The 14,330-nt window shown below is 35.2% G+C and overlaps 1 protein-coding gene across 4 annotated transcripts in view; it reads left to right on the top strand.

Annotated features, from left to right (window-relative positions):
* The window catches only part of sh2d3cb (SH2 domain containing 3Cb), a 30,024-nt gene extending 16,168 nt beyond the window's left edge, over positions 1-13,856 (top strand). For 2 of the 4 annotated variants that reach the window (XM_056458728.1, XM_056458731.1), the window contains exons 4-11: positions 1,887-2,320; positions 4,560-4,636; positions 4,714-5,168; positions 7,865-7,980; positions 10,227-10,398; positions 12,153-12,264; positions 12,478-12,675; positions 13,153-13,855. In XM_056458728.1, coding sequence (XP_056314703.1) covers positions 1,887-2,320; positions 4,560-4,636; positions 4,714-5,168; positions 7,865-7,980; positions 10,227-10,398; positions 12,153-12,264; positions 12,478-12,675; positions 13,153-13,322 — 1,734 coding nt within the window. In that variant the 3' untranslated portion in view covers positions 13,323-13,855. Of the gene's footprint in view, positions 1-1,886; positions 2,321-4,559; positions 4,637-4,713; positions 5,169-7,864; positions 7,981-10,226; positions 10,399-12,152; positions 12,265-12,477; positions 12,676-13,152 lie in introns of all 4 variants that reach the window. The other 2 variants (XM_056458730.1, XM_056458729.1) reach the window with 2 other exon arrangements.
* Positions 13,857-14,330: the final 474 nt, after the last annotated feature.

The raw sequence follows: 14,330 nt of genomic DNA, 5'->3' as shown, positions 1-14,330 counted from the left end.
CACTCTCAAAAATGTTTTTTTCCAATTCATCGAATTATACTGTATGCATTCTAACTGCATTATGGGACCTTCATCTCTACTTTTACAGTTGAAGTCAGAATTATTAGCCCCCCTGTTTTTTTCCCTCAATTTCTGTTTAATTGAGAGAAGATTTTTTTTAACACATTTCTAAACATAATAGTTTTAATAACTCATTTCTGATTTATTAAAAACTCGAATAACTGATTTATTTTGTCTTTGCCATGATGAGAGTAAATAATATTTTAATAGATATTTTTCAAGACATTCTATACAGCTTAAGGTGACATTTAAATGCTTAACTAGATTAATTAGGTTAACTAGGCAGGTTATGGTAATTAGTAAAGTTTTTGTATAACGATGCTTTGTTCTGTAGACTATCAAAAATATATATAGCTTAAAGGGGCTAATAATTTTGACCTTAAGATGGGTTTTAAAAAATTTTAAACTGCTTTTATTCTAGCTGAAATAAAACAAATAAGACGTTCTCCAGAAGAAAAGATATTATCAGACATACTGTGAACATTTCCTTGCTCTGTTAAACATCATTTGGGAAATATTTAAAAAAGAAAAAAATTTAAAGGGGGGCTAATAATTCTGACTTCAATATGTTGTAAAGTGAGTAAAGTAAGGTGATATAAATTTCAATAAATGTAAAGAACAAAACAAAAAGTTGTAATGAGTTGGAAGTACTTTTTCTGTTATTTCAAACTTATGTGTGTATATATATATATATATATATATATATATATATATATATATATATATATATATATATATATATATATATATATATATATATATATATATATATATATATAATGTATGTATGTATGTATGTATGTATGTATGTATGTATGTATGTATGTATGTGTGTATGTATACAGTGCATCTGGAAAGCATAGCTCTAAACTTTGTTGTTTTACGTGACAGCCTTATTACAAATTGGATTAAATTCATTTATTTCCTCCAAATTCTACACACAGTACCCCATAATGACAATGTGAAAAAAGATTCAAAATAAAAAACCTGAAAAATCACATAAGTACATAAGTGCACACTCGTATGTGATGTTTGCTGTTTGTTCAAACTAATTATTTAAAATGAGCTGAAACAGCTCAATTCCTGAGGGTTTTTAACCCTCTTTTAACCCCAACTTAATTGTTTCATGTTCAGTCTACTTAAATATGTAAAAACTAAGTTAACTTAATTCCTTCATGTTGTCCCAACACAAATCAATTGTGTGGAACCCAACATTTTTTACAGTGCATATATTGTCAAACTGCTAAAAAAGTAGAAACTTCAACATTATCAGAGCAGAGAACAAAGTCCATACAATTCAAAAGCATATAAACCCCAAAATACTGTACCTGTGAATCACAAAATTCAGAAGCTTGACATTTTTTTTCTCTGTGAAGTTCTTGGTTTTACTAGTGCTTACTCATTTCAGTGTATATATATGTATATATATGTATATATATATATATATATATATATATATATATATATATATATATATATATATATATATACTGTCTACAGAACAAGCCATCGTCATACAATAACTACCTTGCCTAATTACCCTAACCTGCCTAGTTAACCTAATTAACCTAGTTAAGCCTTTAAATGTCACTTTAAGCTGTATAGAAGTGTCATAAAAATATCTAGTCAAATATTATTTACTATCATCATAGAGATGAGTCATTAAAACTATTATGTTTAGAAATGTGTTGAAAAAAAAATCTTCTCCTTTAAACAGAAATTGGGGGAAAAAATAAACAGGGGGGGCTAATAATTCAGGGGGGCTAATAATTCTGACTTAAACTATATATATAATGTACAATATAACTTTTTATTGATCTTGACAGGTGTCTGAGTCTCTTGTGCAACAGGAAGGAGATTTTTTAATTCGTGACTCCCTCACTAGCATTGGAGATTATGTCTTAACCTGCTGCTGGAACCAGAAAGCTCTTCATTTCCTCATCACTAAAGTCCTGCTCAGATCTTATGACACATATACTCGAGTGCAGTACATTCTGGAGGGAGAAACATTTTATTCTGTCCAGGCGCTGGTTCATTCTTATGTTGGAAATAAAAGGCCTCTGACGAAGCAGAGCGGTGCCTACATTTACTCGCCAGTTAGCAGGACACTTCCACTGAGATACCTGGAAACCATGTTTGGGCTGCCGAGTGTGGAGAACAGTCCCGTAAACTCACCAAGCAGGCAGAAGGGAAGCCAGAAGAAGAGGGAAAGCATTGCTGTGACAGAGGCTCTGGAAATCGAGCTGATAAGACCACAGACGTGAGTTTATATGAGAGAATTTGTACATAAAATCATGGTGATGTATGTAGTTTCTTTAACTTATTCTCTTTTTGTTGACATTTCTTTATTTCTTTTATTCAATATGATACCTAGATTTTTGTTACAATTTTAACAATTCCAATAACAATACTGATTAAATGCAATTCCTAAATGCAAATCACAACACATCAACATTTCAATTGCTTGTATCTACATGACAATATAAAAAAAAAACAAATATGATGACAAATAAACTAAAAGTTTTGTCTAAAATAATACTATATTGTTTAGAATTATTGCTAAATGTATAACCATAGCATAGATTGCACTAAAATAGCTATTATTCATCAGGAGTTGCCACAGCGGAATGAACCGCCTACTTGTCCAGCATACCTGCAACCCAGTACTAGAAAACATCCATACACCCTCACACATACACTAGGGCCAATTTAGTTTATTCAATTCCCCTACAGCGCATGTCTTTGGACTTGTGGGGGAAACCGGAGCACCCGGAGGAAACCCACGCCAACACGGGGAGAACATGCAAACTCCACACAGAAATGCCCACCCAGCTGAGACTCGAACCAGCAATCTTCTTGCTGTGAGGCAGCGGTGCTAACCACTGAGCCACTATGTCGCCCTATGATGGCTTTTTGTCATATTATTTTTAAAGTCTATGATTGTATTGAAAACATACACCCCTACCTGCTATTGGCCAATAAAACATATAGCCACACCCCATTGGTTTACCTATTGTTGATTTTGCCTTGCTGGTTGAGATTCCAAAACAAACAACTCTGTCACAAAACTTCTTGCTCCCTACATTTTTTTTGTCCCTAAAAATATAAAGTTAAACTTGATATAACTAAAAAATTGTTAAAACTCAATTAACTGATTAATATTAAAGGTGCTTTATGTAAATTTTTGACTTTTCTAAAGCATAAAAATACCATAATATGTTTGCTGATATTTTATCTGAAGCACAATTCTGAAGTCAGATATTTTGCTTTGAAAATGTGCATTACGCGCTGGAACGTCTGTCTCTGTTTTGGCCCTCTTTAACCCGCCCACTACCAGTTAAGCCAATTATATTTCAACACCCCTGCCTTGTTGGAAAACCACTTATTTCATTCATTCATTCATTCATTCAGAAAGGCTCTCAAAGCATGCGCATGTGACCGAAATGTGTACTCCGGTGGACAGTAGCAGACTCCGAAATAAGACGCAGATTCAGAGTTCCACATGAGGTTATTAATTAGCAAATAATATAAATATTACAAACATAAACATTAGGTGAGCAGGTTACATTGTAACCCCATGTCCTAACAACATGCTACATGATGAGATTTGCAGTGATAAGCAATTTGGCTGTTTGCACAAGGCGAAACGCGACAGAAATGTAAACAGAAGCACAGAATAGTGCACTCACTGCACTCCAGTGAAATGGTAAGGTTAACAATCTAATTAATGCACATTAAACCTCTTTAACATTATTAAATGTACATGCTGAATCACTGATGTGTGTTGGTTTGTACTGATTCATAGTTCTAATGTTTAATTTTAAAAGGTTTATTTTATTTTCAAGATCTGAGATAAACAATATGCTGCTTCTTTCAGTAATATGGCAATAAATCTCATTTAAATTGCATTCAAACTCACATTATTAGCATTTAACACTGAATAAAGCACCTAAGGTAATCATTGTCATAGTTTTCTGTTGTTCAGCTGCAAGAAATAGAAGCTGTTTCTAATATATCAATTCAAGGTGTTGGTTAACCCAATACTCTCCTTATAATCTAATGAGAATTGGCATGTAGATGAAATATAACTCAAATTCAACAAACAGACCATAAAACTAAAGTGTGACCGAAAATACCTTCTATCGCGTCCCGTTGCTTTTATATAGAACATGATTTCTATCAGCGTTTAGGCTCAATCGTCAGACTCACTCCTGTTGGTCCTCAATCTGGCAACCTTTGTTGCGTTTGTTTTGCTTCAGGAATGCAATACCTAGTTCAACCACTGGGTGTCTTACATACCGCACCTTTAAAGTAACATGAAAATATATGCTTTCATGACTTTTTGTTGCACTTTCTACAGTGAATGTTTAGCACACGAAGATATTTTTACCTCCAGAATATTACATTACTTCCCCTTTAAATAATACACTTACAAATCTCATCCTGTAAAAGGAAAATGTTTTGTTTTAATAATTAATCCTTTTTTATGTATTTCACAGTGATGTGGTGAGGAGCTTTGATGGCACCATAGAGCAGCATGTTGTAGTTTCCACTTCCCCCATATTAATGAGCACATGTAAGGTTAATTAAATCAAATCAAATCACTTAAAATCTGAGAATATCATTGTGACTGTCTACCTGTTTCGTCTTCAGTGGCCCGGCGGCGTCGAAGCCCCTCCGGAAACAGAAAGTTTGTAATAATACCTTCATCACCTGTTCTCAAGTCCAATGAAACACGGCTTTGTTCATCACCTCCTGAAAACACTCTCATCTACTTGGAGCCAACAGTGCATCTTCTGTCCTCCATGACATATCAAAACAACACAGAATCCAGCTATTCCCTCCTTACTGACCCTCTTACTACAAATCATCCCTTTGTGGGACATGAGATTCAGGCTTTGGATCGCAGAGAGGAGTACGATGAGGATTATTTAGTGCCTTTCACCACAGACACGGTTTCCTGTTTCAGGCCTAGCATGTACCAGTCGCCATTTATGCCCCCAGAAAATAAACCTCTGGAGACCAGATTACTGAAAAGGGTGAAGGATGTCCTGTTTGAGGTTGACATAAAGACAATGGCAATGCACATCACCAAAATTGACTGCATGGTAGGTTTGATTGTAAAAACTATTGATCTTCAAAGATCAAAGGGGAACTTTTCTGCAAAAGTTCAATTCAATTCACCTTTATTTGTATAGCGCTTATACAATGTAGATTGTGTCAAAGCAGCTTCACATAAAAGGTCACAGTAAATAGGAACAGTGTAGTTCAGTTTGTAGTGTTTAAGTTCAGTTCAGTTGAGCTCAGTTCAGTGTGGTTTAATAATCACTACTGAGAGTCCAAATACTGAAGAGCAAATCCAACGATGCGCAGCTCTACAGATCCTGAACCATGCAAGCCAGTGGCGACAGCGGAGAGGGAAAAAAAACTTCACTAAAGGCGGAAGTGAAGAAAAAAAACCTTGAGAGAAACCAGGCTCAGTTGGGCATGATCATTTTAATTTCTCCGCTGGCCAAACGTCTTGTGCAGAGCTGCAGTCTCAGTGGCGGAGGCTGGAAGCTGGCCTCAGCGAAGACTCGTCTGTCTCTGGAGCGTCACAGGAAACAGTTTCATGTTCTCCACTCTTCCATGACCATCGCAGTAGTTGCTCAGGATTCGGCCAGGTCCAGGATATGGAAACCTTGGGATCATCTCGTCGTTGGTCTTGGATCGAATCAGTGACTCTGCATAGTCTGAGGGCCTCGGGAAGAGTATCCCGAGGTAGAAATGGAGAATAAAGAAAATAATTAGCGTAGCTGATGTTCACAGTGTATATCAGCAAGATGCATAACCTGTGTGGAAGCCCCCTAAGTGGTGCACTAAGTGTATGCTTTACTGAACAGATAGGTCTTTAATCTAGTTTTGAATTGGGAGAGTGTGTCTGAGTCTCGGACATTATCAGGAAGGCTATTCCAGAGTTTAGGAGCTATAAATGAGAAGGCTCGACCTCCTTTACTCGACTTTGCTATTCTAGGTACTACCAGAAGCCCTAAGTTTTGAGACCTTAAAGAGCGAGTTGGATTGTAGCGAGACAGAAGATTGGTTAGATAAACAGGAGCTAGATTATTTAAAGCTTTATATGTAAGAAGCAATATTTTAAAATCAATACGAAACTTAACAGGCAGCCAGTGTAAGGAGGATAAAATTGGGGTGATGTGATCAAATTTTCTAGACCTGGTAAGAACTCTGGTAGCTGCATTTTGTACTAATTGAAGTTTGTTAATAGAGGATGCTGGGCAGCCAGCAAGCAGTGCATTACAGTAGTCCAGCAAAAGTCACATTTATAAGGGGTTTAAACACAGTTGTGTGGCCACAGTCTGTGAGTATAACCAGCTTTTAATGGTAAAAATTATTACTTTTTAAAATCACACTTGATAAAAAACAGTCTGCAGAAACACTTTGATTGACATTCTCCCTTTGTACATGTCATCAGGAAGGGGAAAGCCCCATCCATTAGTGACAATCTCCCTCATTAGCATAAGATTTTAGTCTTGTTTTTAAGTCTGCCACTATGCTGACACACAGGCATTTATAGTTCCACCCTCTTTTGAAAAGAGCACAACCTCATTTGAATTTAAAGCCATTGTTACCATGTTGGTATAATTAGGATCAAAGCCTGAAAAGGGGCAGTTTTAAAACATTATATTGAGTTATAAAACATTGTGTGGTATTTGGAGCATATATACACTCTGTCTCTGGGTCATTAGGGACTTATTTTACATCTTGTAAAAAGGGGCATAATAGGTCCCCTATAAGTTATTTAATGCATAAAAAGAACATATAGCATGTTACTGATTATACCACAGCCCATAGATTCATTTGTGGTAAATTGTTTTAAAAATTGCCACACAAATAGAGGACAGTCTGATTATTAAGTACAATTTGGAGTTCTTGAAACCTGCTGTGTTTAAATGTATATTTGTTTGAGCAAACTTTTTAACTGTAAAGGCTATAAAGGATATAGAATTTATAAATATATAAATATATATAGAATATAGAATTATTTAGGAAAAATTCTATATTGGTTGTCCAAGTCATGAAATTTCCAGCGAAAAAACAAATGTCCTATACACTATACTTTGAGCACAGATAATTTCTATGTGCTGCAGTTTATATGACATTCACTGCAGCATCTTTATGGCTAAATCCTATTTAAGCTCCTTTTTCTTATTCTTCTGTGACCACATTTCTGAAGATATCTTCTAGCTTTCAAGCTAAAACCACCAAACTCTGTAATCATATTAGCATTCCTGGCTAATTCATGTTAAACATACTAGCAACTGCTGATATGCTATAGAAATATGCTAGCAATATTCTAATTCGTGTTAACAAAATGCCAATTCATACCAGAAACATGGATTATGACTCTGTGAAACTGATTTTGACAGATTCATCTAGAGAGACATACGCAGAATAATGTTACAAACTTCTAGACCGGGGTGGGAAAACTCTGTCCTGGAGGGCCGGTGTCCCTGCAGGGTTTAGCCCCAACCCTAATCAAACACACCTGCCTATAGCTTTCCAGTGATCTTGGAGACTCTGATTAGCATGTTCAAGTGTGTTTGATTAGTGTTGGAGCAAAACTCTGCAGGAGACTGGCCCTCCAGGACCTGTTCTAGACCATTCTGCTGCTTTTCACCCAATTTGATTACGATCAAACTATGGAGCTATGGAAATGTCATGCTAACAAAACCGAAATGCTATTATTTCATTCTCTGATACATTTGGTTCATGTCACTTAACATTTCGCATCTATTTTCTGCAGGTTGCTCGAATTCTGGATATGTCTGATGATGTGATGAAAGGGATGGGGGTGAGTTCAGGAATGGAGCTGCTCACACTCCCACACGGACATCACCTCCGCCAAGATCTGCTTGAAAGGTTGGTATTAACATCTACTTTATCCAGTAAATTTTTATAGGGCTATGTGTAAGATTTTTCTTCTATTAAACACTTTTAATTGTTCAACGTGTGAACAAACCTAAAAGACAAGACATTACATATTTTCAAGGCTCTCTATAAAAGCTTGACTAATCTTTATGTGAAGCACTCAAAACATTTCTGTCTGGAAAATGAAAAGGATGGGACGTTTACACATGCTTTAGAGAGAAAAATGAATGCTCACACAAAAATCTAATTAACGCCAATAGAGCCATTCTATACGAAGAAAATTGATTCCTTTAAAATCAGGTATCTTTATAGTTAATATATATATATATATATATATATATATATATATATATATATATATATATATATATATATATATATATATATATATAGCTAGTTCTATACAGTTTATAGTCTCAAAACCAGTGCTTAATTTATAAATAAATAATTGTCAGAACAAAACCGAGTAAAACAAGTCACCCTGATTGACGTCCACCACACAATTTAAGTTTTCCCTGAACATGACAACATTAAACGGTGACAGCGCAAAAAAAGAGCATCACATTTCTGAATGGTATTTACTTATTTTGTGCCATATAATGTTATAGGTCAGTCATGGATAATAAGAACATGTAGCTACAAACATAAATCGTATGAACAATCACTATTTAGTTCACTTCACTGTTATGTGTCAAGTGGAAAATGACTCGCTCAGTCTAATCATCAAGAAAAGCCCACAGTTAAACTCTTCTGTCATGTTTTCTAGCTGACTTGAGATCGCTTTGCTTCTGTCTCCTGCTATCCTGATCCATTTGCGCAGATCTTTTTTGATCATGCTCATTATCAGATTTACTCGTGGTTTTAAAAAAATTAAATAAGCTTGACTGCCACTGGCATTTTGAAAATACAAATATTATTTAGGTAGGCCACTATGCCATTAGGTAGGCCATTATTTATTTCTGCTGCTCAGTGCGTCCAACACTCAAAAAAAAAAAAATGCTGCTTATTCAAACTACTTATTTAAAATGAGCTGAAACAACACAATTCTTGAGATTTCATTGGAACAACTTAATTTTTTTTAAAGTGTTAAGTTAACCTTATCGATTTGTGTTGGGACAACATGAATGAATTGTGTGGAACTCTGCATTTTTTTACAGTGAATGAGAGTGATTGTAAACGTAAGGAAGATGATTGGTTGAAAATATTGTTGAGGGCCAATAGTCAAACATGATTTTTGTTTTAACTTGCGCATTGTGACTACCGTCATGTGTGTGACGCACAGCCTTTGCTTGTAGTCATTTACATTCTCTCTCTCTCTCTCTCTCTCTCTCTCTCTCTCTCTCTTTCTCTTTCATTCACACTCACACACACATAGGTATTCACCACGCACAAGTTAATGTTGGATCTATTAAAATAAATACCGTAACGCAAAACACCAATATCTGACATTTTCCAGAACAAGATCCGGCTCAAATTAAGCACTGCTCAAAACTACTACTTAACAGCCAACACTGTCACTATGATAAGAGACTATGTACTATGTATAGCCATAGATTATTGATATACCAAGACAGTCCACTCATAACTATAAATGGGGGAAAGTGCAACACTTAACATTGCTGCCCTAGCAAAGTAAATCCAGAATTTAGTCAAAATAGCCAGTTGCCTGTCTTTACAGATTTACTCGTCCTCAAGTCTTCTCTCTTGATTCTGTCTGTTTTTTCAGTGTTTTGGTTACCATTGAGACAAACATAATCGACATTGGTGTTGTCCCAGTCTGCACATGAATGAGTTCAGATGCAAAAAACTCTAAGTGTGGTCTGAAACTTTCTTCTAAAATTAGCATTTTCTCAACATCCTGTGTTTATGTTCAGCTATTTCAATTCAAAGTCAATGAAAAGAACTTATTCTTAGCCATAAAATTTAAAATACTGATCCTACTAAAGGGAGCCTGAAAACCCCCCCGCAAATTTTAGAAAACAACTCCTCACATGCAAAATAGCTGAAGCAAAACTAGGGATTGAATAATATGGATTGAATTTTAGTTAGAGCTTAAGCAACAAAAATAATATGACGGTTTGATTTTAATTGTAAGATCAGAAAGCAGTTTTAGAGTTTGGTTCATTTAAACGTAATCCTCAAAAAGCTGCCTGGACGTGTTGCAAATATGGCCGCCTTGAAAGGGACTTTGAAATAGCTTTTAAACATCACCAAAAAACTGCTTTGTGCCCTCTCAGGTTCCACACCATGTCCATAATGTGGGCCGTACAGCTGCTGGGCTGCACAGGCAATGCTGATGAGAGAGCCGACCTGCTGCACAGAGCCATTTGCCTGGCCTCTGAACTCAAGAGCAGTTTGGGCAACTTGTTTGGCTTCGCCACAGTTATGAAATGCCTTGAATTACCACAGGTCAGTAACAGATGCATGCAACACTCTTGAACAACAAAGAAATTGATCAACCAATAATTGCATTATTTAACTAACACTAGAACTAACAAGGCAGTCATTTTAGGTTTTAAACAGGGTGTGGATTATACATTGATGATCAGGGGATCAACATTTTCAGTAATGCTTGGTTAATACATGCCTCAGTGAATGAAATGTATGTATTTATTTTAATTACATCTATTTTATTAGTGAAACATATTTACTTATTCAGTGTTTTGAGGGATATTTAGTGTATTCTGAACTACAGTATCTTCTGATTAGCTATTTCAAAGATTACTGTAGGTCAAACTATATAAACTATGCTTTTAATTTGACGTTTAAGCTAGATGTAGATATAAACACGTATTTTGCAAGAAAAGTGTCTTGTGAACACTTATGATGTCTCTTGGTGCTCTTGATCTGCAGTTTCAGTCTGTTGAATGACTTCTCGCATAGACTGACTGGCGAGATTATGCATTCACAATGGTATGAACCATTATAGGTGTGGTCAAATGTATATTTTAATATTGTAATAATTTATATTATTTAAGATACAGATCAGAGCAAACTATTTAAAGGGCAGTACCCCTTATACATATTATTTTTGATGTCCTTCAGGAAGGATCAAGCATTAAATGGGGGGGGGGGTCAGACCCCCAAATCCCCCTGTAATTCACACCCTGGTTTTAAATTGTAAATTTCCAAAATTTTGTTGAAATATAACCCATATAACTAAAGCACCCAACCTTTTCTAAATGTATGAATATTTCATCCATTAAAATTACAAAACCCAAAAGAGTTCTTAGTATGAATGGCCATAATGTTCAAGTTGACCCAAATTTCAGCATCTGCTACTTTTTCACGTGCATTTGAATATGCAAACAAAACACATAGCTTTCTGATAGCAAAAACTGTACTTCAGACCTGTCTTTCAAAATAACGTTTCCCCTGCAGTGAGGAGGGTGATCTAGTTACAGGACAATCTAGTTACTCATACACAATAAGATATATTAATTATAATAGGATATGTTATATATTACGACAACAAAGATTGTATTTTTAGGGTAAATACTCCATAAAACATTAAAGGCTTTGAATGTAAATATGGCATAATTCAATTCGGTACAGTTTTACAAACAAGCGATAAAAGGTATCTTTCCATGTTAAAAGGAGTTTTAGTCCTAGCCATATGCGACGAGTGAAGTTTTTAATTTAGAAATGCTTTCTAGTTTCGTGACGACGCAGCAGAACAACAGCATAAATGACTATGTCAAAGATCACCTCAGGTACTGATTATGTGCTTGATTCAGAGTTAAATGCTCCCAATGTGAGTAAAATACCATTTTAAGTTAAATTTATTGCCATACTACTGAAAGCAGTAGCAGATAGTTCACCTCAGATCTAAAAAAAAAAAGCTAAATAAACCAGCAGACGGTTTGAAAATGAAAGTCAAAACTGTGACTTCAACAGCATCAGTCACTCAGTTTAAAGTTTAATATGTATTAGATTAAAAGATTGGGAGTGCAGTGGCTGGTATTTAAATGTTTCTGCCATGCCGTGTAGCATTTGGTGCAGACAGCCATATTGCTTGTTGCTGAAATTGTTAGCACTCAGTGTTATGTAAACAGGCAGAATAACCACTATGTCCATTTGAGTAGTTTAATTAATTAAATTAAAAATGCGAGAATAAAAATTGCTGTTTTATAATGTTCTAACAAATCATTCATGTCTTTCAGATTGCTCGTTTGAATGAGACCTGGACGATTTTACGTCAGAAGTACACAGAAAGCGCTATTCTTTATGAGAAAACTCTTAGACCCTCATTGAGGATGATGAACGATGGAGAAGGTATTCATTCAGCATGTACTAATCTGCAGTGTTTCTCAATAAATATATTATCAGAAATACTGTGAAAAGTTCCTTGCTCTGTTAAACATCATTTGGGAAATATTTGAAAAAGAAATAAAAAATTCACAGGAGGGTGAATAATTTTTACTTTAACTCTATACTGTGCTTTAAATATACTGTGTGCCAACCAAGTAACAACTCTCTTTTTTTCAGCGATAAGCAGGCACACAGAGACAACGTTCCCCCATGTGCTCCCCCTGCTGTCTCTGTTTGAAAGGACTGTCGAGGAGTTGGAGTCATGGGAAAGTGCAGACACTGGAGTGGCCCTTGTTTTGAGCCATCTGGATGCTGCACGTACCATTGCGTTAAATGGGAGGAACTTCAGTGCTAATGCAGAGGCCAAGCTGCAGGGTAATGGCTTTATAATCTAAACAGTTTAGTATGCTTACAGAATTGTAGGGCTGCTAGCATATCTGTACTTTTATAAAGACAACAAATGATTGCATCGATTTCTTAATCCACTATGAAGTCAAAATTTATCAGATAAAGAGGTGAAAACATCCCAGTCAAAAGATGATTCAGATAAATAACATATGTGAACACAAAACCAGTCATAAGTGTCTATTTGTTTGGGATTAAATAAGGTTTCCATTGATGTAAGGCTTGTTAGGATAGGAATATTTTTGTCATTTTGACTTTTTATATCAACTTCAAATGTTGACTACTATATATTTACAGGCACTCGAACCAGTGACCTTCTTGCTGTGAGGCAACAGTGCTAACCACTGAGCCAATGTGCTACTTCACATATGCTATAAATAAGTAATTCTGTATGAAGCTAAAAGTTGTGTTTTAGGTCATCATGTTGCCTTTTTTCTGGTTTTACAGGATTTGAGGAGGAAGCAGATGTCCGGGAGATCTTCCTGACAGAGTTCCAGATGCGTCTCCTGTGGGGAAGCCGTGGAGTGGAAAGAAATAAAGATGAACGTTACTCCAAGTTTGATGAAGTGCTCACAGCTCTGTCCAACAGACTCGAGCTTTCTCACTCTGCAAAATGAAGGGATGAACACTTCACTTTTAAAAAATATATATATCCACTGTGTGTTATGAATCTATGTACAGTTATTTTTTCCATTGGGCATATTTCTGCTGTTGTATGTGAACTGAGCACCTTGTGTATTTCTATTTTAACTTATTTGACTTTTTTTGGTTGTTTGCTTGTTTTATATAGCTACATGATTTGATATAGTGTACATAGAATTCATACTCAAAGTTATATTTTCTGAAACATGCTAATTTTAAAGTTTTTAACTATTTAATTGCACTGCTATTGATTCATATAATCAATTATCAAATAATGGGTAATATTTACTCGGTGAAATACTTTTTTATGCATTTAACACTTATATTCTATACTTATACATCACTTCAAATAATAAGAATAATAAAAATGCAGATTTGGTTTGTTGGCATAATCTGGTGTGTATCCAAGTGAAATATTTGTTTATCTGATTTACTGCCTTTTACTGTTTTGAAACTGCAGTGTATGTACTTTGATACCTGTAGCCACATCATTAGCAGTGAATCTTTGGCTAAGTAAATCTCCTATGATGTGCTTGTTTAGCTTATTAAATATAGTATATTCATCATCATTATTTTAATCAGTCATGTATTGTGCAGATTGAGGATTCGGGTGGTTTGAAAGACCCACCCCTCAATGACAAAAGTCCAGAATGTGTCCAATACATGAGTTCATTTGTCCTATTTTGACTGCTATGCCATCATAAATTGTGAAAATAACTTATAGAAAAGGGTTTTAAGATCAAGTGGAAGCCGCTGTTGGCTGTCACATTGCAAAATTGTTGGCTGTCACATTGTTGGCCAATGCAAAAACTATTATTTTTCAAGAGTCAAACATCCAGCTGTGCAAGAAAACATACAAGTCATCTTTCGCTACTGTATTGTTTTTAAATAGAGAAAATATTTTAAAGGTAACTTATATTTTAAATCTTGGACCTATTCTTGAAACAAAAAAAATTGGATAAAAAGGTGTGAGGCAACAAAAG

Source organism: Danio aesculapii, chromosome 5 (assembly GCF_903798145.1).
Source record: "Danio aesculapii chromosome 5, fDanAes4.1, whole genome shotgun sequence".
In the NCBI taxonomy this organism is placed as follows: domain Eukaryota; kingdom Metazoa; phylum Chordata; class Actinopteri; order Cypriniformes; family Danionidae; genus Danio; species Danio aesculapii.
Note: the sequence above shows the minus strand (reverse complement) of the source record. Positions and strands in the feature narration are given on the sequence as shown.